At 38.9% G+C, this 27,945-nt stretch overlaps 2 protein-coding genes across 4 annotated transcripts in view; one reads left to right on the top strand and one right to left on the bottom strand.

The window, feature by feature from the left end:
* The window catches only part of dytn (dystrotelin), a 36,474-nt gene extending 27,560 nt beyond the window's left edge, over positions 1-8,914 (top strand). The window contains exons 11-14 of the mRNA XM_052130830.1: positions 1,435-1,508; positions 1,656-1,806; positions 2,087-2,612; positions 8,820-8,914. Coding sequence (XP_051986790.1) covers positions 1,435-1,508; positions 1,656-1,806; positions 2,087-2,612; positions 8,820-8,914 — 846 coding nt within the window. The remainder of the gene's footprint in view (positions 1-1,434; positions 1,509-1,655; positions 1,807-2,086; positions 2,613-8,819) is intronic.
* Positions 8,915-9,480: 566 nt separating this feature from the next.
* adam23a (ADAM metallopeptidase domain 23a) overlaps positions 9,481-27,945 on the bottom strand; it is a 38,415-nt gene continuing 19,950 nt past the window's right edge. Inside the window, exons 18-27 of one of the 3 annotated variants that reach the window (XR_007970979.1) lie at positions 27,738-27,818; positions 24,801-24,851; positions 24,622-24,685; positions 24,405-24,510; positions 24,138-24,257; positions 23,870-24,038; positions 23,360-23,471; positions 19,640-19,730; positions 16,847-17,038; positions 9,481-10,926 (exon numbers count right to left, since the gene is read on the bottom strand). Coding sequence is in view for 2 of the 3 variants with exons in the window: in XM_052130827.1 (XP_051986787.1) it covers positions 10,881-10,926; positions 23,019-23,109; positions 23,360-23,471; positions 23,870-24,038; positions 24,138-24,257; positions 24,405-24,510; positions 24,622-24,685; positions 24,801-24,851; positions 27,738-27,818 (840 nt within the window). In the remaining variant the exon portion in view is untranslated. Of the gene's footprint in view, positions 10,927-16,846; positions 17,039-19,639; positions 19,731-23,018; positions 23,110-23,359; positions 23,472-23,869; positions 24,039-24,137; positions 24,258-24,404; positions 24,511-24,621; positions 24,686-24,800; positions 24,852-27,737; positions 27,819-27,945 lie in introns of all 3 variants that reach the window. The other 2 variants (XM_052130827.1, XM_052130826.1) reach the window with 2 other exon arrangements.

The raw sequence follows: 27,945 nt of genomic DNA, 5'->3' as shown, positions 1-27,945 counted from the left end.
GCTGTCAGATCAGCTCTTTGTATGTTATGGAGGACGCACAAAAGGAATGTCCGTCTCCAAACAAAGTCTTTCTCACTGGATTGTTGATGCAATCGCCCTCGCTTGCGAATCACAGGGCATGAATTGCCCTACTGGTGTCAAAGCATATTCAACCAGAGGCAGGGCCTCTTCATGGGCATGGACAAATGGTCTGTCCTTACAGGACATGTGTTTGGCAGCAGGATGGTGAGCCCAAGCCCTCATTACAAGTGGGCTACCAACTATAATCAACTCAGTAACCTGTATAAATGCTGTTATTGTTGAACTGCCCCTTTAAAAGTCATAAGCACTCCCATAAATAAATAAAATCTACTTTTCCAACCATAGTTGTGAAAGGCTTAATAAAACCATACTGTGTGTATCTATATGGGTCATTAAAGAACGAGACTTTGCGAAAGCTTGGCGCACTACTACTTCAAAGTTTCAAGATACAAGTGACTCACTCTTGTCCCTCTGTCAGACATTTCTAAAGAATTGGTGATTGAGTGCCCTCTTATATAGGCCAACTACGTGCCTTAAGGGGCGGGGCTCAAACACCATTGCCAATCAGAGGATTGGCGTGATTGTATAAGGGTTTCAACCAGGTCATCTAAGAAGGACTCCCCTTAGTAATTACTGCAATGTCTTGTTCCCTTTATCAGGGAACCGAGGTTACATGTGTACCAAAGACATTTGTCAACATCAGCTCAACTGGTTCATAGCAAGCACAAGTCTTTTGTTGCTACCTGCTGAATCAAATCTTTATTGTCACAGAGATTGATGAAAATTCACATCTAGCTGCTCTCCTGTATCTGTACTGCTCTTACATGTTAGTTTGGAATGCCACGAACAGAAGCGGAGGCATACGAACAGTATAGCATCCTAGTTCTGATGGTCTGATATATCAGCACTCTTGAAACGCCTCTTGTCCAATTTGACCAGAACTAACTGAGGTATAACTGTTATATGCTCCAGTGACTTTGTAGGCCTCCTGTTGTCGCAGTGCAAGATAAAATATCCAAATAATGAGAATGTTTTTTATTTTAAAGTCACAAAGTTGCAGTTAAACAATGTACAATGACTATAGTATACAACATCAAAACTGCAAAAAATGTGTTTCAGAAGGCACAGTTTATAAGTGCTGAGGAGGGGCCAGGAACAGATTACCTTTCTCATTTCTTCACTTACTTTGCATTATGCCAGTAGTCACAAATTTAAGCACTGTTCAACTATCTATATAAATTGTATATCTACAGTGGCTGGTTTCTAAGTGATAGACACAGCTGGCCTCTCAGCTGGAGACCCTTGACAGTCTGAGGCCTCTGGTCCGGTCCGTAACACTTCTTTGGATAATACAGTAAATCTCATGATAAATGATGACCTTGTGGATAATGTTTTATGTTTATGGTTTTATAGAGAGAAACAGCTCTTCTCCAAAAAGACCTTAGTGTTACCCAGAAAGACATGAAGGATCTGCAGAGAGATAAATGGTAGGCCCTCTTTCATAATGAAAGAGAAAACTTACATGCATGTAAGACCATTGTGTGTGTTTGAACCTTGTTAGCTTTTGAATTCATTTTTCTGTATAATTTCTTATTTAAGTGGACTTGTATGTTTTGGGTTAATGTGATGATTAGGCTCTTGGAGAAAGAGTTTCAGGTATGGAGAGTTGCAGCCCAGTCAGAGCATGATTCACTGGAGGACAAATGCACTGAGCTGAAGACCATGATGAAGACACTAAGCCAACATAACCAGCATCTGGAAGAAGAACTGGAAATAGTTAGAAATGTGAGATGGTGGAAGAACATGGCAGATATACAGTATATTGAGAAAGATACAGAGCGTGTGTATGTGTGTGTGTGTGATTTGTGTTCAGAAGAAGAAATAAAGTCATAAACATCTTAGATATGTAGTAAAGTAGTATTCTTTTCCGAACAATGCCAGAGACAGAGAGAGATGAAAATGATGCTTATGATGGTGAAGATGATAATAAAAATAGTTATGATCGAGCAATGGATCCAAACACACATACAAGTTCTTTAATTGTTGTTTGTTGTCTTTGTCACAGGCATTGACTCTAAGGGACAGAGATACACTCAGAAGCGAGTCTCAAAATCCCTCTCTCTCAGGACTTCTCCCACAAAATGAAGACAGCATTAGTGAGCATGACTGGACACGACAAGTGTGTTTAACACCTCATGACAGCTTCTGTGGAGAGGATGAGATTGAGAAGGGGAGAAAAGTATATCAGGAGGAAAGAACAGAGGAGGAAGAAAAAGAAGTTGAGGAGGAGGTGGATACTCTTTATGGGGCATCAGAGGACATCTGTACATATCTGGACAACACAGACAGTGTTTTGATGCTGGAAGTCCATACAGATTCGTTTACTGAGGAGGTTGAGGTTGAGGGGCTAAAGGAGGAAGAGGAGGAGCTACTGCATGAAAGACAAGATCTTACTTTATTTAAGCCATCCTTGCATGGTTTTGCACAAGAAGAGCATTCTATCTCTGATGACTCAGAGATGGAAGAGGAGGAGGAACTTTGTGAGCTGGTGCAGCGACTGAGGAATGAGCTCTCTCTATACACATCCATAGGTTTGTGAAGTAGTTTTTCCACATGTATTCATTGTTGAAAATATAGATCATTGATGTCATGAGAAAACAAATTACATTGAGGTAAAATTTTATATCTTTTACATGTTAACTATATTTTGAGGGACATTCTCTGCTTAAAATAGTTGCTAGGAATTGTATTATTATGTTCATCTTGAAAATGTATAAAATATTAAAAAGTTTCTTAATCTAACAGAATGTTTGTATCTCAGGGGATAAAAGAATTATTACACATTAAGAAAGTTGTGTTGGGTAACATTAGATGGCTGCAAAATCAAATCAAATCACTTTATTGTCACAAAACCATATACACAAGTGCAACAGTAGGTGAATGTCTTGTGTGCAGTTCCGAGCAACATAGCAGTCATGACAGTGACGAGACATATACCAATTTACAATAAACAACATATATACACAACACAATTTACATATCAAATGTACACATAATTACACAACACAATAATAATATACAATGTACAGTAAACAAAACACACAATATAGATTGTACATACAATAAATACATGTACTGTAGTTGTATTGTGGAGAATATAATTATGACAGTCCAGTGTGAGATATAAGATTAATAAAGTGCAGTACTGGTGTATATTGATCATGAGAGATCAAGTGTTCAAAAGTCTGATTGCTTGGGGGAAGTGTCTTGTAGTCGGCTGGTCCGGGTCCTGATGCTGCGATACCGCCTGCCTGATGGTAGCAGTGAGATCAGCCCATGGCTCAGGTGGCTGGAGTCTCTGATGATACTCCGACCTTTTTTGACACACCGCCTGTTATATATGTCCTGGAGGGAGGGAAGCTCACCTCCGAGGATGTTTCTGGCAGTTTGCACCACCCTTTGCAGGTTTTTGCATTTTTGAGCGGCGCTATTGCCGTACCAGGCGGTGATGCAGCCAGTCAGGATGCTCTCTACAGTGCTGGTGTAGAACCGTATGAGGATGTGGTGGTTCATTCCAAACTTCCTCAGCCGTCTCAGGAAGAAGAGGTGCTGGTGAGCCTTCTTCACAACGGCCTCAGTGTGGACGGACCATGTGAGTTCCTCAGTGATGTGGACACTGAGGAACTTGAAGCTGCTGACTCTCTCCACCAGTGCTCCATTTATGGTGATGGGGCTGTGTTCTCTGTCTTTCCTCCTGAAGTCCACTACAAGCTCCTTGGTCTTACTGATGTTGAGGGAGAGGTTGTGCTCCTGACACCAGCATGTCAGAGTGTGCACCTCCTCTCTGTAGGCTGTTTCATCATTGTCAGTGATCAGACCTACCACTGTCGTATCGTCAGCAAACTTAATGATGGCATTGGAGCTATGTGTTGCCACACAGTCATGTGTGTATAGGAAATACAGGAGTGGGCTGAGAACACAGTGGTGAGGGTCCAGTGGTGAGGGTCAGTGATGAGGAGATGTTGCTGCCCATTCTAACTAACTGACGTCTGCCTGACAGGAAGTCCAGGATGCAGCTACACAGCGAGCTGTTTAAGTCCAGAGCCCGAAGTTTCACATCAAGCATGGAGGGCACTATGGTGTTGAATGCTGAGCTGTAGTCTACAAACAGCATTCTCACATATGTGTTCCTTTTTTCCAGATGGGAGAGAGCAGTGTGTATTGTAGATGCAATGGCATCATCAGTGGAGCGGTTGTTGCGGTAGGCAAACTGCAATGGGTCCAAAGAGGTGGGCAGCACAGAGCAGATGTAATCTCTGATTAGCCTCTCAAAGCATTTGCTGATGATGGGGGTCAGAGCAACAGGTCGCTAGTCATTTAAACAAGTGATTTTTGATTGCTTTTGGAAAGGCACAATGGTGGATGTTTTGAAGCATGTGGGGACTACAGACAGGGAGAGGGACAGGTTAAAAATGTTCGTAAAAACACCAGCCAGTTGGTTCACGCACACTCTGATGACGCGGCCCGGAATGCCGTCTGGACCCACGGCTTTACGGATGTTCACCCGTCGGAAGGATCGGGTTACATCCGCAACAGAGACGGAGAGTGATCCATCCTCTGAGTACTCTCTCCGTGAGGGCGATGTTATTTTCCTCAAAACGAGCATAAAATTTATTAAGCTCATCCGGGAGAGAAGCAGCTGTGTTCACAGCAGAGTTTTTATTCCCTTTGTAGTCTGTGATGATGTTAATTCCTGCCACAATTTCTAGAGTCGGTGGTGTTGAACTGTCCTTAAATTTTGTGCCTGTACTGGCGTTTGGCTGCTCTGATAGTGTTACGGAGGGCATAACTGGCTCCTCCGCGTTCCCGGAATTAGGTCCGCGCATTAAGTGCCGCGTGAACATCGCCGTTAACCCATGGATCTGGTTGGGGTAGATCCATATTATTTTGGTCGGAAAAACGTCCTCTACGCACTTCTTGATGAAACATGTTACACTTTCAGCATAAACCTCAATGTCGTCATCAGAGGTGGACCGGAAACATCTCCCGGTCCGCGTGATCAAAACAGTCTTGTATCATAGAGTCTGATTGGTCCGACCAGCACTGGATCATTCTGAGGGTGGGTGCTTCCTGTTTCAGTTTCTGCCTGTAAGTGGGCAGAAGCAGAAAGGAAGAGTGGTCTGATTTGCCAAATGGTGGGCAGAGGAGGGATTTGTAGCCATCCCAGAAATAGCAATGGTCCAAAACCCGGTCCCCTTGTGTGTTGAAGCTGATGTGTTGGTGGTATTTTGGTGTGATTGTTTAAAAGTTGGCTTTGTTAAAGTCCCTGGTAACAATGAACGTGGCATCAGAGTGCGTGGTTTCCTGCTCACTTATACTCCCATACAGTTCCTTGAGTGCCTGGTCAGTGTCGGCTTGTGGGGGGATGTACACAGCAGTAATAATGACCGCTGTGTATTTCCTCGGTAGCCAGAATGGTCGAGACAGAAGCATGAGAAATTCCAGATCAGGAGAGCAAAAAGACTTGATAAAATGTACATTCCTCTGATCACACCATGATTTGTTGATCATAAAACATACACCGCCACCTCTGCTTTTACCTGAGAGGTCTTTTACTCTGTCCGTTCGGTGCACGGAGAAACCCGTGGATTCCCACCAAGTCTGAAATCTCCGCAGACATCCAAGTTTCCGTAAGGCAGATAATGCAGCAGTCCCTCGTCTCTCGTTGGAAAGAGATCCGCACTCTCATCTCGCAGACCTTGTTGTCCAGAGACTGAACATTTGCCAGTAGTATACTGGGTATTCTTACTCTGATGAGAACGCCGGCTCTTTTTCCCCTTTTCCTTCTGCGTTTCTGCGGCCGGGCAGCCCAGACAAAGGGCTCCGCTAGTGTGTTTGTAAACAGCGTGTCGGCATTGAGGAATTTGAAGTCCGGTTTTCGGTGTGTAATTGCAGAATCAATGTCCAAAAGCATTTGTTGGTCGTATACAATAAGGCAGACAACATCCAAGACAAAAAAACTAAAAACTGTAAACAAAACAAACAATAAACTGCAGTATTGTGTCGGAGCTCGCAACGCAGCAGGCATACTTGGCCCCATCTTGAGTCCAATCTTGCTACATAGTGACTTTTTCTGACCAAGCTATTCTAAATTCACCAAAGAATTGGGCCCAGATGATCCTCTTATGGTGTATCAACACAGGGCAATAGCAGTCAACTGGTCCAGTTTTCACTGAAAGGCTTGGGGACTCTAGTGGTCAGCTTGTGCTGTATTTTCCAAAGGCCTCTGGTTACCTAGTAATGAGCTCATACTATACTTGCCAGGGGTCAGGGGCCCTAGTGCTCAACTTGCACTGTATTAAGGCCCTGGTGTTCTGCTTCCTTTGGCAGTCCTTAGGCTTCAGTCACCCCTGGTTGTCAGAGGCCCTGGGACACAGGCTGAACTATTGATCTTGATCAGTTCCATGGTTCAGTTATGGTATTTTGTAGGTTTTAATTCAGTAGCACTCTGAAAAATACTGCAGTATTAAATAAAAATAATTCTATCAGGAAGACTCACAAACTTGATTAAAATTTAAGATGACATTTATTTGATGAATACAAAAAAATATCATGGTTACTGTTGTAACCTGTTGTGTCGAATGTAGTGACACAAGGGGTCTTCCTTGAGAGCCTTGCGTACCTCTGGATTTGAGAAAAGGCCAACGAGAAATTGGCAGACAGAATTTGCATGTATCGTCCCCGGACATACGGGTATAAAGGGAAGTGGACATGCATCTGTCAGTCAGGTTTTTCACTGAGGAGCCGAGAGTAAGGTTCTGCAGTTTACAGTGGTAGGTCTAGTGTCGTGGCAAGGGGGACACAACATCTCGTTCCCTCCATCAGGGAACGGAGGTTACAACAGTAACCATGACGTTCCCCTTCTGTCACTCACTCGACGTTGTGTCGAATGTAGTGACACAAGGGGTTCAATTTAAAAAATGCCATGCACTAGACCGTGTTAGGTGAACTACTGACACAGGTGCAAGCAAGCTACTTTGTGCTAGAAGCGGCTGTATCGGCCGCACCTAACCCTTCCCAACGCCCCTAGAAAAAGATGTCATATACAGACCTTAGGTTCCCAGCACCCCTAAGGGGGGAACAGGTGACATGACTATCATGGGAGCAAGCCGGCCAGCCGCGGCCTTTTCTCTCTCTATGTTTGGCTCAGGCTGGGGCTGTCTTAACGCTATGAAATGTGTCGGGGAAGGCAATCTTTTCCGTTCCTATTCTTTCAGGGGGAAAAGACCCTGTGGAGACCACATCCTGCCCAGACTGGGGGGAGGTAACATGTGGCCAATACGTCACATGGGTTGTCAAGCCACATGTGGAAGTGGCGCGGTGGTAGGTCCTACCTGGTGAGGGAGGAGCTCTACAAACACAGCGACCAGGGGCAGAGTGACTGCCCAAGGGAGACCCGGGTCTGCCGACAGGGGAACACTATGGTCCTAATAAAAAAATTTTGCACCATTCTGAGTAAATTCTAGAGACTGTTGTGCATGAAAATTCTAGAAGATCAGCAGTTACAGAAATACTCAAACCAGTCCGTCTGGCACCAACATTCATGCCACAGTCTAAATCACTGAGATCAAAATATCATCACAGATAATCGCATGAATAAGTACCTTACCTATACCTTATATAGTGGTTGGTGAGTGTATAATTACTTTTTAGTTAAAAAAGTGTAACACATTACATTTTAAATTCATCTTGTAATCAGATTATAGTTACTGGCTTTCAATTATTAATTATGAATTCATATGTACCTGTTAGCGTTTCTGTGAATGGAAATTTGAATGGAAAACCTTTTCTAGGTTTTTTTTAAGTGTTTTAGAAAGTATCTTAAAAGTACAATTATTTGCTATGTGATTTATTTTTAGATGAAGTAATCAGTAAAGTAATTAGTCATTTGTAGTGGATTACTTATTTTAGCCAACACTGATCATTATATACAAGAGTATTTACAAGGTACTACAAGTTACTTAAAAACTACAAGTCCTAAAAACATGGTATTACCATGGTACCATGTCCAAAATTCATTTCCAAGAAACATGGCAATGCCATGATACTTTTTAAATGTAAAAATACTTTTAAAATATAAGCATTATAAAAGGCTTTTAAACTAACAATTTAAAAATGTATTTTAATGGATTTAAATCTACGTAGTAAGAAGCACATCCAAACATGACATTTATTTGATACACTTTATGAGGCGGCGTATCCTGGAGGATACAAATATTAAAATATTTAGTGTCAGAAAATAGCAATAAATAATTGTTTTGAGGTTTCTTCATTGTCTAGCCCTTTTAGGGTTAAGCTGGTTTAAGGGGGCACTTTGAAAGATAAATGAATTAATAAAAAAATTACTATTTGTGATAAATCTCACAATTTCTTTATTTATCTAACCCAGAGTAAATATTGAACTTCCATGATAATTACAGTACACTGCACTATAAAAAGACTGTAAATTACTACAGTTTTGTCAAATGTCCAGCGTAGATTTGAGTATCGCTTTACATAAGGTTCCATTCATTACCCTTATTTAATGCATTATGTATCATGAACTAACAATGAATGATATATTTTTTACAGCATTTATTAATCTTTTTTAATGTTAATTAAAATACAGTTGTTCAGACAGATTTAGGTCCATGAGATTTAAAGTTTCATGTTTGCTTAGGTTTACCTATTGCAATATACATAAAATCCAATCAATATATCTGCTTACATTTTTGCTTTCTTTTTTATCTCTTCTTTAGGATCTGGATGTCTGCAGAGAGAGGTGCTAATGCTGGCAGCAGAGGGAGTCAGAGACTCGGTTTCTAACATGGTCACCTCTGTATGGTCTAGTTGAACATGATGGCAGCTGATTACGTTGCAAATAATTCTTACACATTCGCAACCAATAAAATCACATTTCTTGCACACACCCCATCACAAGATTTATCATAATGGAAAATGCTCCCAGTGGGCTATTGATGGTGGACACCACTTCATCAATGACTTCTGTATTGAAAAGCCATTTATTAGAAATGATTGCATCGCATTTGAAAATAAATAGGTTGCAATTATTTTTCCAAAATCTGCCAGACTATGCTGTGTAATTGTTTAGCATATTTTGAACTGCAACATTGGATATTTATATGGATAATCTAGAAGTGACATTGGTTAATAAGTGATTATATACTTAAATTATATGCTGTTTTTTAATAGAAATTATAGATTTTTAAAACTAGATGTTTTAGATCTTTTTGAATAGCACAATCACATGATTGTTTAGTTTGCTGGATAAAACATGAACATAATGAATTCTAACAGAGACACAGCGTGAATACTAAATCTAATCTAAACTACAGAATAACAATTCTGACTTCATCTTAAAAAGAAAAAAAAAATCATCTCAAAGAGGAATGTTTTTGTCAAGTTCTTTATTATCATTATTTATTTATTTTTTATATTTTTGGCAATGTTTCCATGGGAACATGAGATGGTTGTAAAATGGGCCAAGGTTAAGAAGATAAGTTGAAAACCTGATGGTGTAGATCAGTGATGACATAGAAAAACACCCCCTCTCTCTCTGCTCATATTTCATTAGCATTGCCCAAAATTAGAGCTCCCTCTACTTCAATATTCCCGTTATATTTATATCAATTACTGCCTAAATTATGCTGTCCCACACAGATGACGATGATATTTTAATTTAAGAAGCTGAAATTTTCATAGAAACATTCATTTTAAGTAATCAGAAGCTTATAATAATGTCAAACATAGATGGCCGAGCATATAAAAAACTGCTTTATTAATGATCCATAAGTCTCACTTGAGAATTCTTCACCAAACCTTACGGTTTGTGCAATGTTTCCCCTTTGCATAGTAAGTAAATGTTAACTGTTTTTCCTTTGACATGCAGATACCTTGAAAAGCGCAGCAGGCTGTGTGGCTCCACCCCAGTGCAATTACATCATGCAGCTCTCTGATTGGCCAGCAACAGCATTTAAGTCAGGGCAGTCCTACAGAGCCAAGCCAGTGTAATAGTTATTTTTTAAGGGGAACCGCAATTGACGTCATCAGGTAGATGTAAGAGTCTGTGTCTCCACAGCACTAGACTTTAAAGCTGATTTTGTTATGCAGCACTATACGCTGCTGGCCAAATGGATCCATTTTTTCTTTGTTTTTATTAATACTACATAAATGCCTGCAATTTAACATGCTAAAATAACAAACTTTAAATTAATGCCTTGAAATGTTTGTCTGAAGAAGATATGAATCTCTCTTATCTCAGTGGTCAAGTCTATTCAGCCCTTCAAAACACTCATGGAATGTGTTACCCACCTACTGGAAGTGACCTATGTCACTATTCTGATACACATTTTTCTCCAAATCGTTATGTTTTACAGTATTAATTTTTATGTTCTTCTTGGATTGGTGTCCCTCCTCTGCCATGCGAGGTCCACTGAAGCTGGTCATGCCAAAATTGGAGCCAGAGGTCAGGGCACGTTAAACAGGAAGTCATGCCCCGATGAGTGGAGTCCTCCGTGGGTACCATCCACTCAGTCAGTTATCTGGGTTACTAATGGCTCAGTGTGGATGCACAGGGACAGTAGGCAAAGGAACAGGGTCAGCTCTAAAGAAGCAGTTCTACATGACTTCAGATGAAAAATGTTCAATCGTTCTGTCTCTATCTTCTCTCGCTTTCCTTTTTTTTAGTCAAGTAATGCTAACACTGTCAGCAGCGGTGTTAGCAGCAGAACAGGGTACAGTCCAGCAGGTTCTGACAGAACCCAATGGTGCGCTAGGCAAGGAAGCAGTTCTCTTAGCCTTTAGATGGCACTGGCGTTAGGGTCATATCGTCTTTTCTTGACATTTCTTGGTGATAAGGACAGATAGGACAAAACAGAAAAGAGGGGGGTTAGTGTAGGCAATGTAAGAAACATCAACATACAACTCTGCTGCCCATCTTAGGTCTAAAACCACCCTAACCCACGGCAACCATTCTGTAACATACTATTTAATAGAGAGTGGCTACATTGGTTTCTTAGTCTAAAAGATATAAAAAAAGATAGAAAAGTTCACCCCAAAATGAAGATTCTGTCATTATTAACTCAGTCTGATGTCATTCCAAATATGTATGACTGTCGATCTTCCATGGAACACAAAAGGTTAATTTTTGAAGAATACCCTGGACTGTCTTTTTAATATAATTCAAGAGAATGAGGACAGGGGAAGTCATGCTACATAATGACATAAAAGTGGTAGATACAACTCATGTATTATATTGAATGTCTTCTGAAGCAATATTTATAGAGTTTTGTGTGAAGAATAGACCAAAGTTTTAAACCAAAATAACATGAACAAATTAGCATTGTACCGATACAATCATATATCGTTATGGTGCGTTTAGAGCTGTCAGAATTATTGCGTAAACGCATGCAAATAATGAAAAAAATTTAACGGGTTAATTTTTCTTAATCATGATTAATGCATTTACTGTTAATCTAGCATTAACCAGCAAAAACACTTGTTAGAACCTTTGCAATGTGTCCGTCTGAAGTCATTACATTGACACAAACAAACACACAACAGTGATTCTGTGTCTGTAATAAAATGATGAAGAAATTATCCATTAACACTATTTGTACAAATCAAGTACAAAACAAGCCTAGATGGGACTTTTGATATGAATATACATTTTTCAATATATATATAAAGCGCATTTTAATAATCACAGAAGCATGCCAAGTCTATCACCAAAGCGCAGAATGAGACGTTTTTGTCTGCAAGTGCCTTTCATTTTGAGTTCAACTTTGAAAGAATGCAATGTGAAGGTTGTACAAAGTAACATTTATCTTTAACAGCATTGTCAAAGTGGATAGCAGGCACAACAATGCCACTACAACATCGGCTGCCATCTTGACTGTTTTGGGTTGAATGGATTACATGACAACAAATACCTCATCGTTTTCTAAATCTCTTTTTACCCTGTACATCCTACAATGCAAAGACGGCGATTTCAAATGTATCCACTTGGGAGAGCATTTTGAAAATCTCAGTTTACACTGGACAAAAATGGCGTAGGACAAAAATTAGTGCCCTAAAAATCTTTCCATTCTTAGCAGAAGATTGTCAGAGAATAACGACTTAAATTTCAGTCTGTTCCTTGCACAAAGCTATCATTTGATTTATGAAGACACAAGTCATTTGGAGCAATTTTATGATACTTTTAAGGTGCTTTTTTGTAATTCTGGGGCTTGACAGCCCCATATATACACTCACCTAAAGGATTATTAGGAACACCATACTAATACTGTGTTTGACCCCCTTTCGCCTTCAGAACTGCCTTAATTCTACGTGGCATTGATTCAACAAGGTGCTGAAAGCATTCTTTAGAAATGTTGGCCCATATTGATAGGATAGCATCTTGCAGTTGATGGAGATTTGTGGGATGCACATCCAGGGCACGAAGCTCCCGTTCCACCACATCCCAAAGATGCTCTATTGGGTTGAGATCTGGTGACTGTGGGGGCCATTTTAGTACAGTGAACTCATTATCATGTTCAAGAAACCAATTTGAAATGATTTGAGCTTTGTGACATGGTGCATTATCCTGCTGGAAGTAGCATCAGAGGATGGGTACATGGTGGCCATAAAGGGATGGACATGGTCAGAAACAATGCTCAGGTAGGCCGTGGCATTTAAACGATGCCCAATTGGCACTAAGGGACCTAAAGTGTGCCACGAAAACATCCCCCACACCATTACACCACCACCACCAGCCTGCACAGTGGTAACAAGGCATGATGGATCCATGTTCTCATTCTGTTTACGCCAAATTCTGACTCTACCATCAGAAGAATGTCTCAACAGAAATCGAGACTCATCAGACTAGGCAACATTTTTCCAGTCTTCAACTGTCCAATTTTGGTGAGCTCTTGCAAATTGTAGCCTCTTTTTCCTATTTGTAGTGGAGATGAGTGGTACCCGGTGGGGGCTTCTGCTGTTGTAGCCCATCCGCCTCAAGGTTGTGCGTGTTGTGGCTTCACAAATGCTTTGCTGCATACCTCGGTTGTAACGAGTGGTTATTTCAGGCAAAGTTGCTCTTCTATCAGCTTGAATCAGTCGGCCCATTCTCCTCTGACCTCTAGCATCAACAAGGCATTTTCAGCCCACAGGACTGCCGCATACTGGATGTTTTTCCCTTTTCACACCATTCTTTGTAAACCCTAGAAATGGTTGCGCGTGAAAATCCCAGTAACTGAGCAGATTGTGAAATACTCAGACCGGCCCGTCTGGCACCAACAACCATGCCACGCTCAAAATTGCTTAAATCACCTTTCTTTCCCATTCTGACATTCAGTTTGGAGTTCAGGAGATTGTCTTGACCAGGACCACACCCCTAAATGCATTGAAGCAACTGCCATGTGATTGGTTGATTAGATAATTGCATTAATGAGAAATTGAACAGGTGTTCCTAATAATCCTTTAGGTGAGTGTATATATATATACATATACACTGATGGCCATAAGTTTGAAAAATGTACATATTTTGCTCTTATGGAAAGAAATTGGAAATTGTATTCACCAAAGTGGCATTCAACTGATCACAATGCATAGTCAGGACATTAATAACTTGAAAATGTACTATTACAATTTGAAAAAAAAAAACATTCAGAACTTCTTAAACTACTTTAAAGAGTTCTCTTCAAAAATTCCTCCACGTGCAGCAATGACAGCTTTGCAAATCCTTGGCATTCTAGCTGTCAGTTTGTCCAGATGCTCACTGTTATTTTCACCCCACACTTCCTGTAGCACTTGCCATAGATGTGGCTGTCTTGTCGGGCACTTCTCACACACCTTACAGTCTAGCTGATCCCACAAAAGATCAATGGGGTTAAGATCCACAACACTCTTTTCCAATTATGTGTTGTCCAGTGTCTGTGTTTCTTTGTCTAACATTTTCTATTTCTTTTTCAAAAGTGGCTTTTTCTTTGCAATTCTTCCCATAAGGCCTGCACCCCTGAGTCTTCTCTTTACTTTTGTACATGATACTGGTTTTGAGCAGGTAGAATTCAATGAAGCTGTCAGCTGAGGACATGCGAGGCGTCTATTTCTCAAACTAGAGACTCTGATGTACTTATCCTCTTGTTGTACATCTGGCCTTCCACATCTCTTTCTGTCCTTGTTAGAGCCAGTTGTCCTTTGTGTTTGAAGACTGTAGTGTACATCTTTGTATGAAATATTTTTTTTTTTTTGCAGTTTCAAGCATTGTATAGACTTCATTCCTCAAAACAATGATTGACTGACGAGTTTCTAGACAAAGCCGTTTCATTTTTCTTTTGCCTTTTTTGACCTAATATTGACCTTAAGACATGCCAGTCTATTGCATACTGTGGGAACTCAAAAATAAACAAAGACAATTCTAAGTTTCATTTAACGAACAAAATAGTTTTCAAATGTTTTTGATATAGGGCTGCACAATTAATCGAAATAAAATCGAAACCGCGATATGACCTTGTGCGATTATTAAATTGCAAAGGGCTGCGAGTTCATTAAATAAATATTCTGCTCCCATCAAAGTTTTTTTTGTGCTGCTCTGTCCTGTCTATAATAAGTTAGCGCATTTTTACAGTGTTTTCAGAGCGGTTCGGCGCTCCACAACTCCCTCTCATGCTAACAGAAGTGCTCCGAGTTCGGTTCCGTTTGCTTACGTGCACTAAACGCTTTATTTACACTAAACTAGTGCGTCCTGCTTGAAGCGTTTATTATTATTATTATCCGCGGAAGCAGCATCTCAGTCTCCGCAATGCACAGGTATCATAATAACGCAGAATACAAGATGGAGTATAATTCAAACATCTTTATTAAATGATTGCGGAGCAAACAGCATTAACAGTATCAAATGTAGAGCCCATTAACTTTTCTTCATTCTCCTGTCATTTGTTTACCTCTCACGAGAGAGCGTGTCGCACTTATTACACTCCCCACGGAAACAAGTGAAAGCGGAACTAATATTACCAACATCCAACAAAAGGAAAAGGAAAGAATATACGTATAATAAATAAAATATTGATGACTATAATAAAATAAATATAATGAATAAAAATAATTAAATGAAATGGTGACAAACTAACCAAAATTTTCACTTTAAATGTAATTTCATCAATGGTTTATCAGTTCAAGTTCAGTTTGACATTAAGCCTCATTCTTTAGGACTATCTTATAAGTAAAGAATAGTTTGTATAAGCCTACTAGTTTTTAAGGCTTAGAATAAAGAGTCAAATTAATATTTTAAAATTATATTTTGTGTATACTGAATTATTCAATCAACCAACATTATTTTTGACAGCAAAAACTAGGCAACAACTATGGTTTTACCAACAGGGAAATGTAGTTAACAGTGACATTGAGCAGAAAGCTTACATATAACCAGTTTTGACAGAGCTGCTGATAAAAGTGAAATGATCAGCATCGATTGATGTGATGAAAAGAAAATTGGAGATCGGTATCGGATGTTAAAATCCTGATTGGAGCATCCCTAATATTCAAGTTGACAGTGTTCCAAAAATGAATAATAATAATTAGTGGGCTGAAATCCTATCACAAAATGGACAAAAAAATGTACACGGTGGATGGTAACATTTGAATATGAAGAAGAATTTGTTCACCGTTTATATATTTATTTGTTTGTGGTTGAACTGAAAAAAGGTCTCAGGGTTCAAGTGTGAAAATCCCAGTAGAAGTTGAACATGTGGAAAACATTATAATCGCAGTTCAAATCACAATCACAATATTTTCCAAAATAATCGCAATATGACTTTTTGTCCAAATCGTGCAGCCCTATATAATGGCAAGTGATTTTCTAGTAACAAATTAACAATTTAGCATGATTACTCAAGCACAAGTTGTTAGAGTGATGGCTGCTGGAAATGGGGCCTGTCTAGATTTGATCAGAAATTGCTTTTTTCAAATAGTGATGGTGCTGTTTTTACATTAGTAATGTCCTGACTATATTTTGTGATCAGTTGAATGGAACTTTGGTTAATTAAAGTACCAATTTCCATCCAAAACATCAAAATCTGTACATTATTCCAAACTTTTGGCCGGATGGATGGATGGATGGATGGATGGATGGATGGATGGATGGATGGATGGATGGATGGATAGATCTTTCTGTTCTACTAAAGAAAGTAAGTCATACAGGTTTGGAATGACAACAATGGTGAATGTTGAGTAAATGATGACAATTCCTTTAATCATTTAAAATAGATTTTTCAAAAGTCTATCAGTTATTCATAACATTTTGTTTTGTCTTCCATGAGGACAAATCATTCTAACACTGTTGGGTTGCAGTGGGCACAAGTGGCAGCCCTTCACAGCGACAAGAAGAGACACAGAGTGTCCCTCCCACACTGACTGTGGGTGAGCATGTGTTAGAAAGACAACAGGGGATGTGGAAAAGAACATTACCTCCTGGGAGAAAACACTGACATAGACATAGAAAACAGCAAGAAAGAGTGTACAACATCGAGGGTCAGAAAAAGAACGTCACACCCACAACATGAATGACGACGATACCACCAAGAACAACACTAAAGGCAACAAGAACTGCAACAACACCAACAACGACAGGGGCTTGACACAACCTCCCCGTAGTGTGGCTTGATGTGGGGCATCCCAGCAGTTTAACATGCACCTGGCCATAGAGAGGTTAGGTGGGAGACGCCACTATCGCTGTGTATGGGGGTGTTAGGGGTAGCATGCAGGTGCAGTGCAGCGCGTGTGTCTGTACCAGATCTCTGTGAAGCAGGCAGTAAAGGCAGCGGTGCCGGGCGAGTCCGGGTGGGAGGTGAGGGCTCTTGCTCTGTTCTAGGATTTCAGGGGGGCCCAGGGCCTTCCGGGAGATAAGAGGGCGTGGCAGCCAGCCATGGCACAAAGGCTGCCTACGACACAACCTCCACCCCTCTCCGCTCAAACTCTCACCCTTTCAGACAACGGAGGGGGGATTGAGAGAAAGATCACGGCGAGGAGAGCGGGTCAGAAATTCGACATCCCTGCCCACCCCAACAATCCACCCCAACCATACCCGCTTCTCAAACCAAGAAAGAAAAAAAAAAAAAAAAACAACCCTTCCTTCACATGAGGTGAGCCCAGCCTTTGTGCGATGCTCTGATAGCACTCCGGTTTAGCTCTGGCTTGGTGCCAGACCGCATGCAAAATCTAAATGGGCTCAGTCAAGATGCTATGTGCAGACAAGCATGCTGTGGTGAGCTTAGTCCTCTTAGAGTATGAATGGTCACCAGGTCTCAAGGCTAGCCCAAAAGTCCCACTTAGTTTTTAACACTGCATTACAGGTATGTTTCATTAGGTGAACATGAGTCTAAGCTGTCTGTGGTGTCAACATGCCAAATGGCTTTACATGTCTGCTCTCATTTATTTCTTAAAGGTACACTACGGAAAAAAAAATTCATCACTTATGCTTCAGCACTGCTCTTCTTTGTGGATAAATCTGTTAGTTTGAGGTATACACATGGTTGCCTGTGATCACCAGATTAGAGCAGATCTGACTACCTGGGTCATTCTCAAAAAATGTTGACTTTCTAACTTACAAAATATTGAAATTTCAATTTAGTTCAGTTCAGTTTTTAACTATAACATTTTAAGGTAAACATCTTGACATTATTTACATTCATAAAAGGATAATTTGACTGTAGTTCTTAATTTTATTATTTAATTTTGTTTCAAGAATGAAGCAAGGGTTGTAACAAGTCAATAGCATCACAAAACATACACCACTGATCAGACTAAAATCAATAAATCATAACATTAAATCATTTTTTTTTTAATAAAAATATTTCACATGAACAAAACAAGAAAACACAATTTACATATTTAAATAAACCATGGGAAAAAATTACAGTTAAAATGTAAATTAATAATTTTTTCAACATGGTGGGAAAATCACTATATGCACATTTGCGCAACCTCTTAATTCCTGAACATTGATCTTGGAAGTTCTTTTCCACAACAGGTTTTTAACATTGATAAAACCAATGACATGAAATCAAGAGACAAATATTCTTTTAAAATGATTAATTAGCTATTTTGTTGAGCTTTTTTGCACATTGTTTAGACCTTTTTATGCCACTTTTTGGGCCCAATAAAAATAAACAAAAATAAACAGATAAATAACTGTAAATGTCATAGAAGTGGTGTTCCAGATGAAGAGGACATGGGTTTTTTCAGGCAATTGACAAATTCAAATATATTTTCAAAAATAATGTGTAAAACAATATAGAGTAAAACCCTTTAATATTATACAAAAAATAAAAATAAAAAAGGTTAGGTTACAGAAATGTTAAATCCTTTTCATGACTGAAATGTCAAGGGACATGTTTGTCACCATATTTTGATAATGACCCAACAACACCAAGAATAACTGATAGTAAGAAGAAAGATGTGTATATCTGAAAATTATGTCATATGAGCATGTAGCATATTGTAGCCAGACTTTCTTTTCTTTGTATACGGACTTGACATAAACACACAAGGACAGATGACTGAAGCCAGATATCTATCCTGAGAGCTGTGATTGTAAATCATTATTGTAGGCTTACCGTAAAACGTTATTTTTAAAGTTAGTTATGTTACATGACGATATGTTGTGCATGTCTAACAAAAATTTTTATGAGAAATCCTACATAGTGTACCTTTAAAAAGTTGTTAATCTATATTCAGAGACTATGAGACCAAATGCAAAAATGCACCAATTTGATGTTCCTTCTTACACACTTACACAATTTAGCTGCCTTTGCTGGGATCTTTTAAGGAAGCATACACAGTAACTTTCTCCAACAATTCCCACCTTACTACATTAACTGATATTTAACATGTTTGAAATGTTAGCATATCAAATTAGTTAGCAGAAAAAAATTACACATCAACCTTGTCTATGATATTGTCTTAAGTTCATAACTGTCATTACACATTTTGCTCAGTATCTATTATACCATTTGGCTCGCATGCATGTGAAGCGATGGGCCATTCTGCAAGGGTTCTGCTACAATCTACAGAGGGTTAAACCAATTGTGTTACTAACTTTATAAAAACAGGTACTAAAAATGGTGTTCAGGTGTTTTAGGGATTTGGTCAAGTCATTTTTGTGACTGTCATTACCAGAAAGTGAATTCAAGTTGTATTAAAAATATGTAATATACTGTTTTACAATTAGCATCAGTACGTATTTTTGAAAATTTTACATTCAAACTATGAAAGTATCAGGCTGTCACAAAATACATTAAAAAATTCTTACATCGTGGATAAAAATTACCATAAAAAAGCAATAAAGCTGACTAATTAAACTTCATATAGTACCATGTATGCAGCTTAGCATGGACAACTTTAAACAATCAGTTCACAAACAGCTGTTTTATTATCTGTTGTCTGTAGCAGAAGCCCAGTCTCTTGAAAGTGAGTGTATAGTGGTATGTGCTCTGTGTATTTATGCAAAAGTGTGTGCAATATTTGTGTAAGTGAGCCTGTTCCAGGCTGGCAGGCAATAGGAAGCATGCTGTGCAGCTCTTACTTAAATCCCCATCCCGTCCCCCCCAGCACTATGGCTGCCATCAGGATGGCTCCTGCGATGGAGCCTATGATAAGGTTGGTGGCGCTAGGACCTGCAGAAGGGCATGATGGAAGAGAAAAATTACATAAGCTACAGGGACACCTGCAGAGCATGCAGGGTTTACACATCAAATGTTGGAGTTCGCTTTTGTTATACAATCTTTTAGTCATGAGGTTTAGTCAGGATACAAGTGTCAAAGAAAAAGCTTGTTTTTGTTAGGAATCCTTAGGGTAGATTTAGCTGAACTTACCCTTGGAGTACTCTGAAAGTATAGTGTATGTGTAGGGGTTGTTATTGAATTTTGGGGCTACAAATGTACTGGTTTTGGCACAGAGGAGCAGCACAAGAAAGATCTAAAAGCACCTTGCTGTTTTGTGCTACCCTATATCAACACAGGACTGACAAATACAAATGCACACACACACACGCTCTGTTCCAAAACCCAATATGCTGGTTCATGAGGCAGCATAGTAAGGCATCATAAAAATGCTCCTGATGCAAAGACTGTTCCAAAAAGTAAGAATTTTTACTTTATAATTTCTTTTGACCAGTACGATTTTGACGATCATTTACAATTATTGCTTGTCAGACTGTACGATATGATCACACAGGAAATCGACATGCTTCTTCTGAATATTCATGTACCCTGAAAATGACCCATCAGACATTTTTGCATCAATTTAAAAGTTTTCACCCTTACATGGTAAGCACGATTCAGAGGTTGCATTTTTGCTTTAAACATAAAATTTCACTTTACTGATGGTTTGGCTTTAGGGATGGGGACCAATCAGATAGTGGTGAGTGTGAATCTGGCAGGGAGTGGGCAAAGATGTGAGCGTGGCAAGCGAGATAACAAAGTTTAACTTTATGCAAATGACAAACAACATTCAGAAGCGATTACCAATAAGAGTGAATTCAGTGGAACTCACGTCATCCAGGAGTTGAGAGCAGATAAGATAGAGAAGTTAAAGTTTCTGTGAGTGATTTCATGGTTCTTAATTATTTGTCTGTTACCATTTACATGGATATAAAAAAGGTGTACCCAGGTGTTAATAGCACCTGCCACACAGGACAGCTCTTTGCAACCTAAAAGTCAGGTAGAGCCATAAAAATATACGACAAACTGGGCCATATGTGTCACTGTAGTGGCATGGAGTGTAAAAATGGTGTGAATGTGTATTTTCGAACAAGCAAACTTTTAGATTTTTGCCTGCCTCTGTGTATGTGTGTGTGGTGTGTTTGAGTGTGCGTGGATAAAGTTAAACCCAATTTGGGGGTGTATTAACCAAACAGTATTGTAATTTGTTAACTAATAGTTGGGAAGAGAAAAAAAACAGCATTAAAGCTGTCAAATTGTAATTCAATATATTCGTCCAATTTAAGATAAAACATGCACATCCAAATGCTAAAATGAACATTCAAATTTTGGATGTGCTCACAGAAGAAAACATTCTAAACAGTGAAAATAGTCTCTTCATAACTGGGCAAGGATAACGTACTGGTGGAGCTAGTGGGTGGTCAGGAGTGGCTGTGGCCACCATGGACCGAAGCCTGGCCACCCCATTGGCCACCCCACTCACTTGCCATTTTGGTAATTTTTTGTCTTGGGCACAATTTATTTTTTTAGAGGTTTTGAAGCTGAGTGATAGCAGTCCAGTATTTGTGTTTGATTCATTCAGGTAAAATTGTATGGGGGCACAAGAGGCCTTGTGACTAATTAAATATACAATATGGGGGATCAGGGGTAACCCTGAGAGAAATTGTAGATTATGTAAATGTCTGAATGGACCATTTTTATATTTTGCTTAAAATGTGAATTTACAAACCGCTATAGTCTAAAGATGCTCTGGAAGCATGTTGCCCTGTCACAAACCTGGCTTAGCTGAACTGCCAGAGTCTTATCAGACACATGAATATTAATTCACATTGCTTCAACATCGTTTTCTGGTGTGTATTCTAGCTAAATATATTCATCTATATTGCTGCTCACTGTAAGTCTCTGCTACAGTCTACAGTTGTTAAACAACCACGTATGCAGTTCTACGTGGAGCCTCATGTATACTCTCATTAACGCGTGGGAGAGACGCAATGCGTGGAGCGGGAAAGGGTATAAATAAAACGTATTCAAAGATACAGCGCTGAAATATCAGTGTTATCTACGCGCCTGAGTGTTTGTGGTGTACAGCACTTTGTTGTGTTATTTGCTTAAAGTTTAGAAACGGTGAAATAGGGCAACCGTTGTCATGATGTCTCACGATCCTGATGAAACCAGAGCCTTTCCTTTTTATATGCAGTCCCTATATTTTGCGCATATTGTTTTTGCGCCTCTTGTCACACGAAGACAACAGAATTTGCCCAAAAAGTGTAGCAATCATTTAGTATCCTAAAAATTGTATAGTGTGAGGCCAGCTTATGGCAGCATCCCATTTATCTTTTGGGAATGTTAGGCGACAAGCTCAGACGAGAGAGAATTGTCGATTATAAATCATATTTCATTCAGTACAGGGAAGTATAAAAATTGTTAAGTGTAATTAATGGATTATGAATTACTGGATTCTTTTAACCGATATTTCTGTGTATTATTTATTGTGAACTTAATTATAGTATCACACATTAGCTTACCAACATGCTTACGTCAAATTCTACTGAAATCAATCGCCAATCAATGAATTAAGTCTAGTCCCCGTGTGCCATAGATAGTTGCTGCCAAGTAGAGCATTCTAGTCAGCTACTTATGAGTTTCGGATGATGGTTAGGGTGCTTCCTTAAAAGCCAACTGCCTACATAGACAGTATGCAGCAAAGTAGCACACTAGATTTTGGAACAGAGCTACAGACTCACAAAGAAACACTAACTTACAAACAAATTCATCATAAACGTTCACCCACTCACGCACCCATTAGACCTAGTTAGAGTTTAATATTTAGCTCGGCACAGAAAGTGGGTCAATTCCAAGGGGATTTTATGTCAGTTAATGCAGTATCTTCGAATGTCAGTGTCAGTCTAAGTCATCCCATGTTTTCCACATTCGGAGATTGTTTTTTTGTTCTTGTTGATCTCTTTGTCTGTTTATGTAAATGCCCCACATGGACCAGAGAGGGAAGCACCGCAACACTCCATAACACAGGGTGATAATCAAAATATCCATGATAATAGCAGCCAGGGGAGAGGAGAAAATAAGTGGTATACTAATCAATCAGTCCATCAATTGCACAACATAGAGAATTACAGGGCACCATTCAACACAACGGACAAAGCCACTGGGAGAACACGTACATACAGGATATAACAAGATATCCCTCTTGCTGGGGGAGTGGCATTAAAAGGTTAAGGTGCTTACTCTATTCCCCACCCTGTGCCTCCAAAAATCACCCCCAGGGCCAGAACTGTCCCTGCCACTGCCCCTATCAGCCTGTTTGTGGCCACGCTCACTGTGCAGAGGAAATAGGGATGATTCAGCAGAGAAAATGTCACTTATTGCCCCATATTCAAAAAAGTGCACATACTAGTGTTTTTCAAAATCGGGTAAAAATGGGGCATCATAAAAACCTCTGATCTATGGAAGTGACTTTGCAGAGGCTTGATACGATTCGTTTAAGTGGTGTATGTATCTGAGGACTACGTTGTAAGTTCTGTGTACGTATGCCTTTCATGTTTATAGAGTTAGGAGAGGTCACGAACCCTTGGGACCCGGGTCCTCGATGACAGGTGGCACTTTTGGGGGGTCGTGCATGCTGCAGTCAGTCCCTGCCCAGGTAGAATCACATGTGCATGTTGCTTCATTATTGCACACCTGAGGAGGGACACACAGGAAGACAAATAGTATCACTAATGTTTAGTACCATTTATGATGCATCAGCCAAATTAAAAATCACAGAGGTTTGAGGGGTTTATTCAAATCCATAACCCAAAGTATGAGCAACAGTAATAGTGATGCTTGCCTTGAGAAGCTGATTCCCCTTTTATACTGCTAGATATTGTATATATCTACAACAATGTAATATTTTCCATATGCAGTGGAACAGAATGCCATTGTTTTGGTTTGGTTTGGTTTTCAATTCCTGTTTTGAGAATCCTGGATCCAGGATTTCTTTATTTAGTGTTTTGAAACACAAGCAGAATTATTTTCAATGCTGACTGAGGTTTAAGACTTGTCTGAGCAGCAAAGAGTGTCAGATTATGATCACTCACGCCGTGTGAAGAGCAGACGCGTCCGCTGGGGCCAGACGGACACACTGTGAGGTTTAGGGAGGAGATGGGCAGACATTTCCGCTCAAGGCACATCATAGAGGGGCCACACTGTGTACCGTCTTCCACATACCCTAGATCAGTGTCATCGTCCAACAGCACATGACCTCCACTAAGAAAGAAGGCAACATAGAAAATGGCAATTATTTGAATGAAGATTCATGAAATTATATAAAAGTTAAAGAAGATTTGCAGAGATGATGGAACAGACCTGCAGTCCACCAGTCGCCCTTGATGGTTAAATGTGGTGGGAGAGATGTCACCTTTCAGAGTCCCAATCTTTGGAATTCTACCAATATTGGAGCAGAGTAGGTACCCACAGAATACATCACTGAAAAGTCACAAGTTGGGAAAACATTACAGATATAATTTTGGATCATATATTAATTTTTTTTGGAACAGAGGAATTTTGACCTTTATTTTTCCTGTTATTGTGCCAAGTCTCATAGTCCCCAAATAATTGGGGTTCTGAACTTACTGTTTGCTGCAGGAGACCCATTTGTCTCCATCTCTCCCACAGTTTCCTTTATCTGTCCCCTCTGTATTTAACTTCTCATAGCAGTGCTTCTCTGAACCTCCAGCCTCTGAGAGAGAGAATGAAATAAAAAAGGCATCCACGAATTCGAAATAAAAAAATAGAGGATAGAGTGAATATTGTGGTTAATAAATGCTCTTAAGCCATCAGTGTCACTCACTTGGACCCCAGATGTATTTGCACTGACTGTCCCGGGTCTTACATTCACCACTATAACATCGGCCCTAGAACAGCAGCATTAAAAGACAGACAGATAAATAGACAGATAAAAAAAGATAATGAATAATGATCTAAATATTGTTAAGACATGCATATACTTGAGATATTTGATTATCTGACCTGATTAAGCTGGCAAGGGTAGCCATCTTGTTTATGAAGATTAGGGGGGCACTGTGGGATTAACGCAGATGTTTACTCAGTATTATTTAAAATTTAATAAAGCCAATTGCAACTCTACAATATAGGGAGTAATTCTAATCTTAAGTGCTTTGGTACAGTAGTCCAATTTTAGACTTTACATGATCATTTAAAAGTACACAATCCACATATACGCAAGACATTCAGAAAAATAAGTGCTAAAAATATGCTTCATGTGGTAAAATTAACTGGTTTGAAGTAAAAAAATAGAATTTAACATGTTTGAATTAATATGGATACATTAAGTTACACCAACAAAACATTTTAAGTGTTAGATCAAATAGAAATAGTACCTCAAAGGACTATTTGACCCCAAAATCAAATGCTCTCATTATTTACTCAATTTCATGCAATCCAAGATGTGTATGACTTTCTTTCTTCTGCTGAACGAAAACAAAGTTTTTTAGAAGAATATTTCAGCTCTGGCCATACAATGCAAGGGTATCAAAAGCACATAAAGGCAGCAGAAAAGTAATCCATGTGACTCCAGAGGTTAAATCCATATCTTCAGAAGTGATATGATAGGTGTGGGTGAGAAAAAGATCAAGATTTAAGTACTTTTTACTATCAATCTCCACTTTCACTTCTTTTGTTTTTGGTGATTTGCATTCTTCGAGCATATTGCCACCTACTGGGCAAGGAGGAGAATGTATATTAACAAAATATTTAAATGTCGATCTGTTGCTCATCCACACCTATCATATCACTTCTTGAGATATAGATTTAACCACTGGAGTCTTATGGATTACTTTTATGCTGTCGTTGTGCATTTGGGGCTTCAATTTGGTACCCATTAACTTGTATTGTGTGGACCTACAGAGCTGAAATATTCTTCTAAAAATCTTTGTTTGTGTTCAGCAGAAGAAAGAAAGTCATAAACATCTACACATACACAAGACAGCTTAAAGAGAAGATATGCTTAAAACCACATATTGTCACAGTATGTACTGTATTTTATGAAGGACACACTTCTTGGCTGGTAAAACAGTAAGTTCTTTAGGTATGCTCGTGAGTAGTATGTTTACATTCTGGGTATACTCCATCCGGGAATGTTGGCATTGTTCCGTGACCCAAATATATGACGTAATAACAACAACAACAAAAATAATCTACTCTTGTTTTGTTAAAACAGCACAATTTAAGCACTAGGAGTATTTTCTTTGTATATATAGCACTTACAGTTGAGAAGAGATGTTAGACTCACGGTTCACTGATAATAACAGTGTTTTGAATATGAAGTCTCCTTATCTCCATAGGTATTGTCTGGATTAAAGTGCAAAGTGTCCAGTCGATCCACACTTCAGAATCTCGACAGAAATAGTAGGTCAAGGTATTTCTCGCTTACTGTTTTATGAATACTGATGATTCTGACCTTCTATTTAATTACCATACTGTTTTTGGCACACTACAGTACACATATAGTAGGGAAGTTTGGATATTCGGATGCAGCTACAGTCTAAATACATTAAGAGTTTGCATAGTGCCTTGAATAGTGCTTTATATAGTTTAGCTTACATTTGTTAAGGCCATAGAGGCATTTATTTTTTTTAAATAGTTATATAATATGGCTAATGAAAATTAAGTGTAAGACAACTAGACTATCAAAGTAAGTTCTCTAAATTAATATTCAAAATTCTTTATAATTCATAAAAAGTGTCAAAACTGCAGGCGGACTGTTATTTAGTGAATAACATGCCTTCTGTTATGGCAGTTATGACTAGCTGATAGTGAGGTTTGGGGGTGTATTGTGTGAAACATCATCATCACAGTAATTGTCATCTTGCAACTGTTACATCCTTTTGGCCAATGTGAAGATCCCTCGCTGATGACACAATTCTGAGGTATGGCTCACTCTTAGGATGCTACCATTTGTGTACCCATGGTTTACCACTGATATAATGGAGGAACAACTAAAGATATAAACCATATAAAAAAATTAAAATAAACTTTAGGCTCTGGCTAAAAATAAAATAAAACAAATCTACCTAAAATATGATTTTATTGAAATTAAAATATATTGCTTTCACACATAATAAGTTATTTCTAAAAAGAAAAAAAAAACTTTCTTAAATGTATTGAGAAAATGCTAAAAATGTCTATCTCTGCACTTTCTGTTCAACCCCATTATTCTGTGACATTTTCTCTTTAAAGCTTAAGTACTGGTGTGACTTTTTCTGTTAAAATAAGTTCTCCTATCCCAGCTTAATATGCAGAGACAACAATAAGAAAGCCATTCATTGGTTAAATGTCATTGTTTCCTGATTAAATATGTTTTACTAAAAAATACATTAATAGTAATTTTTCATGTTAGAATCACATGACCAGCCAAATAATCCTCTCTAAATCTCAGTAAATGCCCTGTTATTGTACACTTTCACTCAGGGATTAAATTAATCATGGCTGACTGTGAACAGTAAATGCCTATAATGGCATCTCTAACTGAAAACTGCCACGCTGCGAGGTATCAGTTTAAGTCCAAGATGACAAATCCTATAAAATTACTGAGTGTACCTTTAATTTTCTTGGAAAAACTGTCAACACTGTGTCTCTTTTGTGCAACCTGTCTAAAGAGAGACAATAACATTAACTCGACCAATTGAAGGGGGTGGGACTACCTGTTTGTTTGATCAACAACAGATGGGTGGCGTTTTTAAAAAGCTGTTTTGAAAACAATGTTTATTATTGCAGTTCCGTTTGGTGGTGCAGGATTTACATACTTTAGCTTTAAAATAATGGTTTGATTTTTCTGACATTACATTACAGGGAGTGATATAATCAAAGTCATTTTGATCACAAGTTTGAAGAAAGAAGTTTGTTTCTCTAACTGTACAAGAGAGATAATAAGTTAAAGAACAAAACCTGTCCCGAGTCTCCTGAACAAGTCTCTGATATGTCACAATCATTCACGGCATATCGACAGCTGTATCCCCGAGGATAAAACTGAGAGAGACAGGGAGACAGGAATGGTGAGAGACATGGAACAGAGAGAAACAACTGATCTCTCCATTTTAATGCATATATTACAGTAATTAATTATGATATGCATATTCAATGTAATGTAAATGTA

This window comes from Xyrauchen texanus, chromosome 7 (assembly GCF_025860055.1).
Source record: "Xyrauchen texanus isolate HMW12.3.18 chromosome 7, RBS_HiC_50CHRs, whole genome shotgun sequence".
NCBI lineage: Eukaryota > Metazoa > Chordata > Actinopteri > Cypriniformes > Catostomidae > Xyrauchen > Xyrauchen texanus.
Note: the sequence above shows the minus strand (reverse complement) of the source record. Positions and strands in the feature narration are given on the sequence as shown.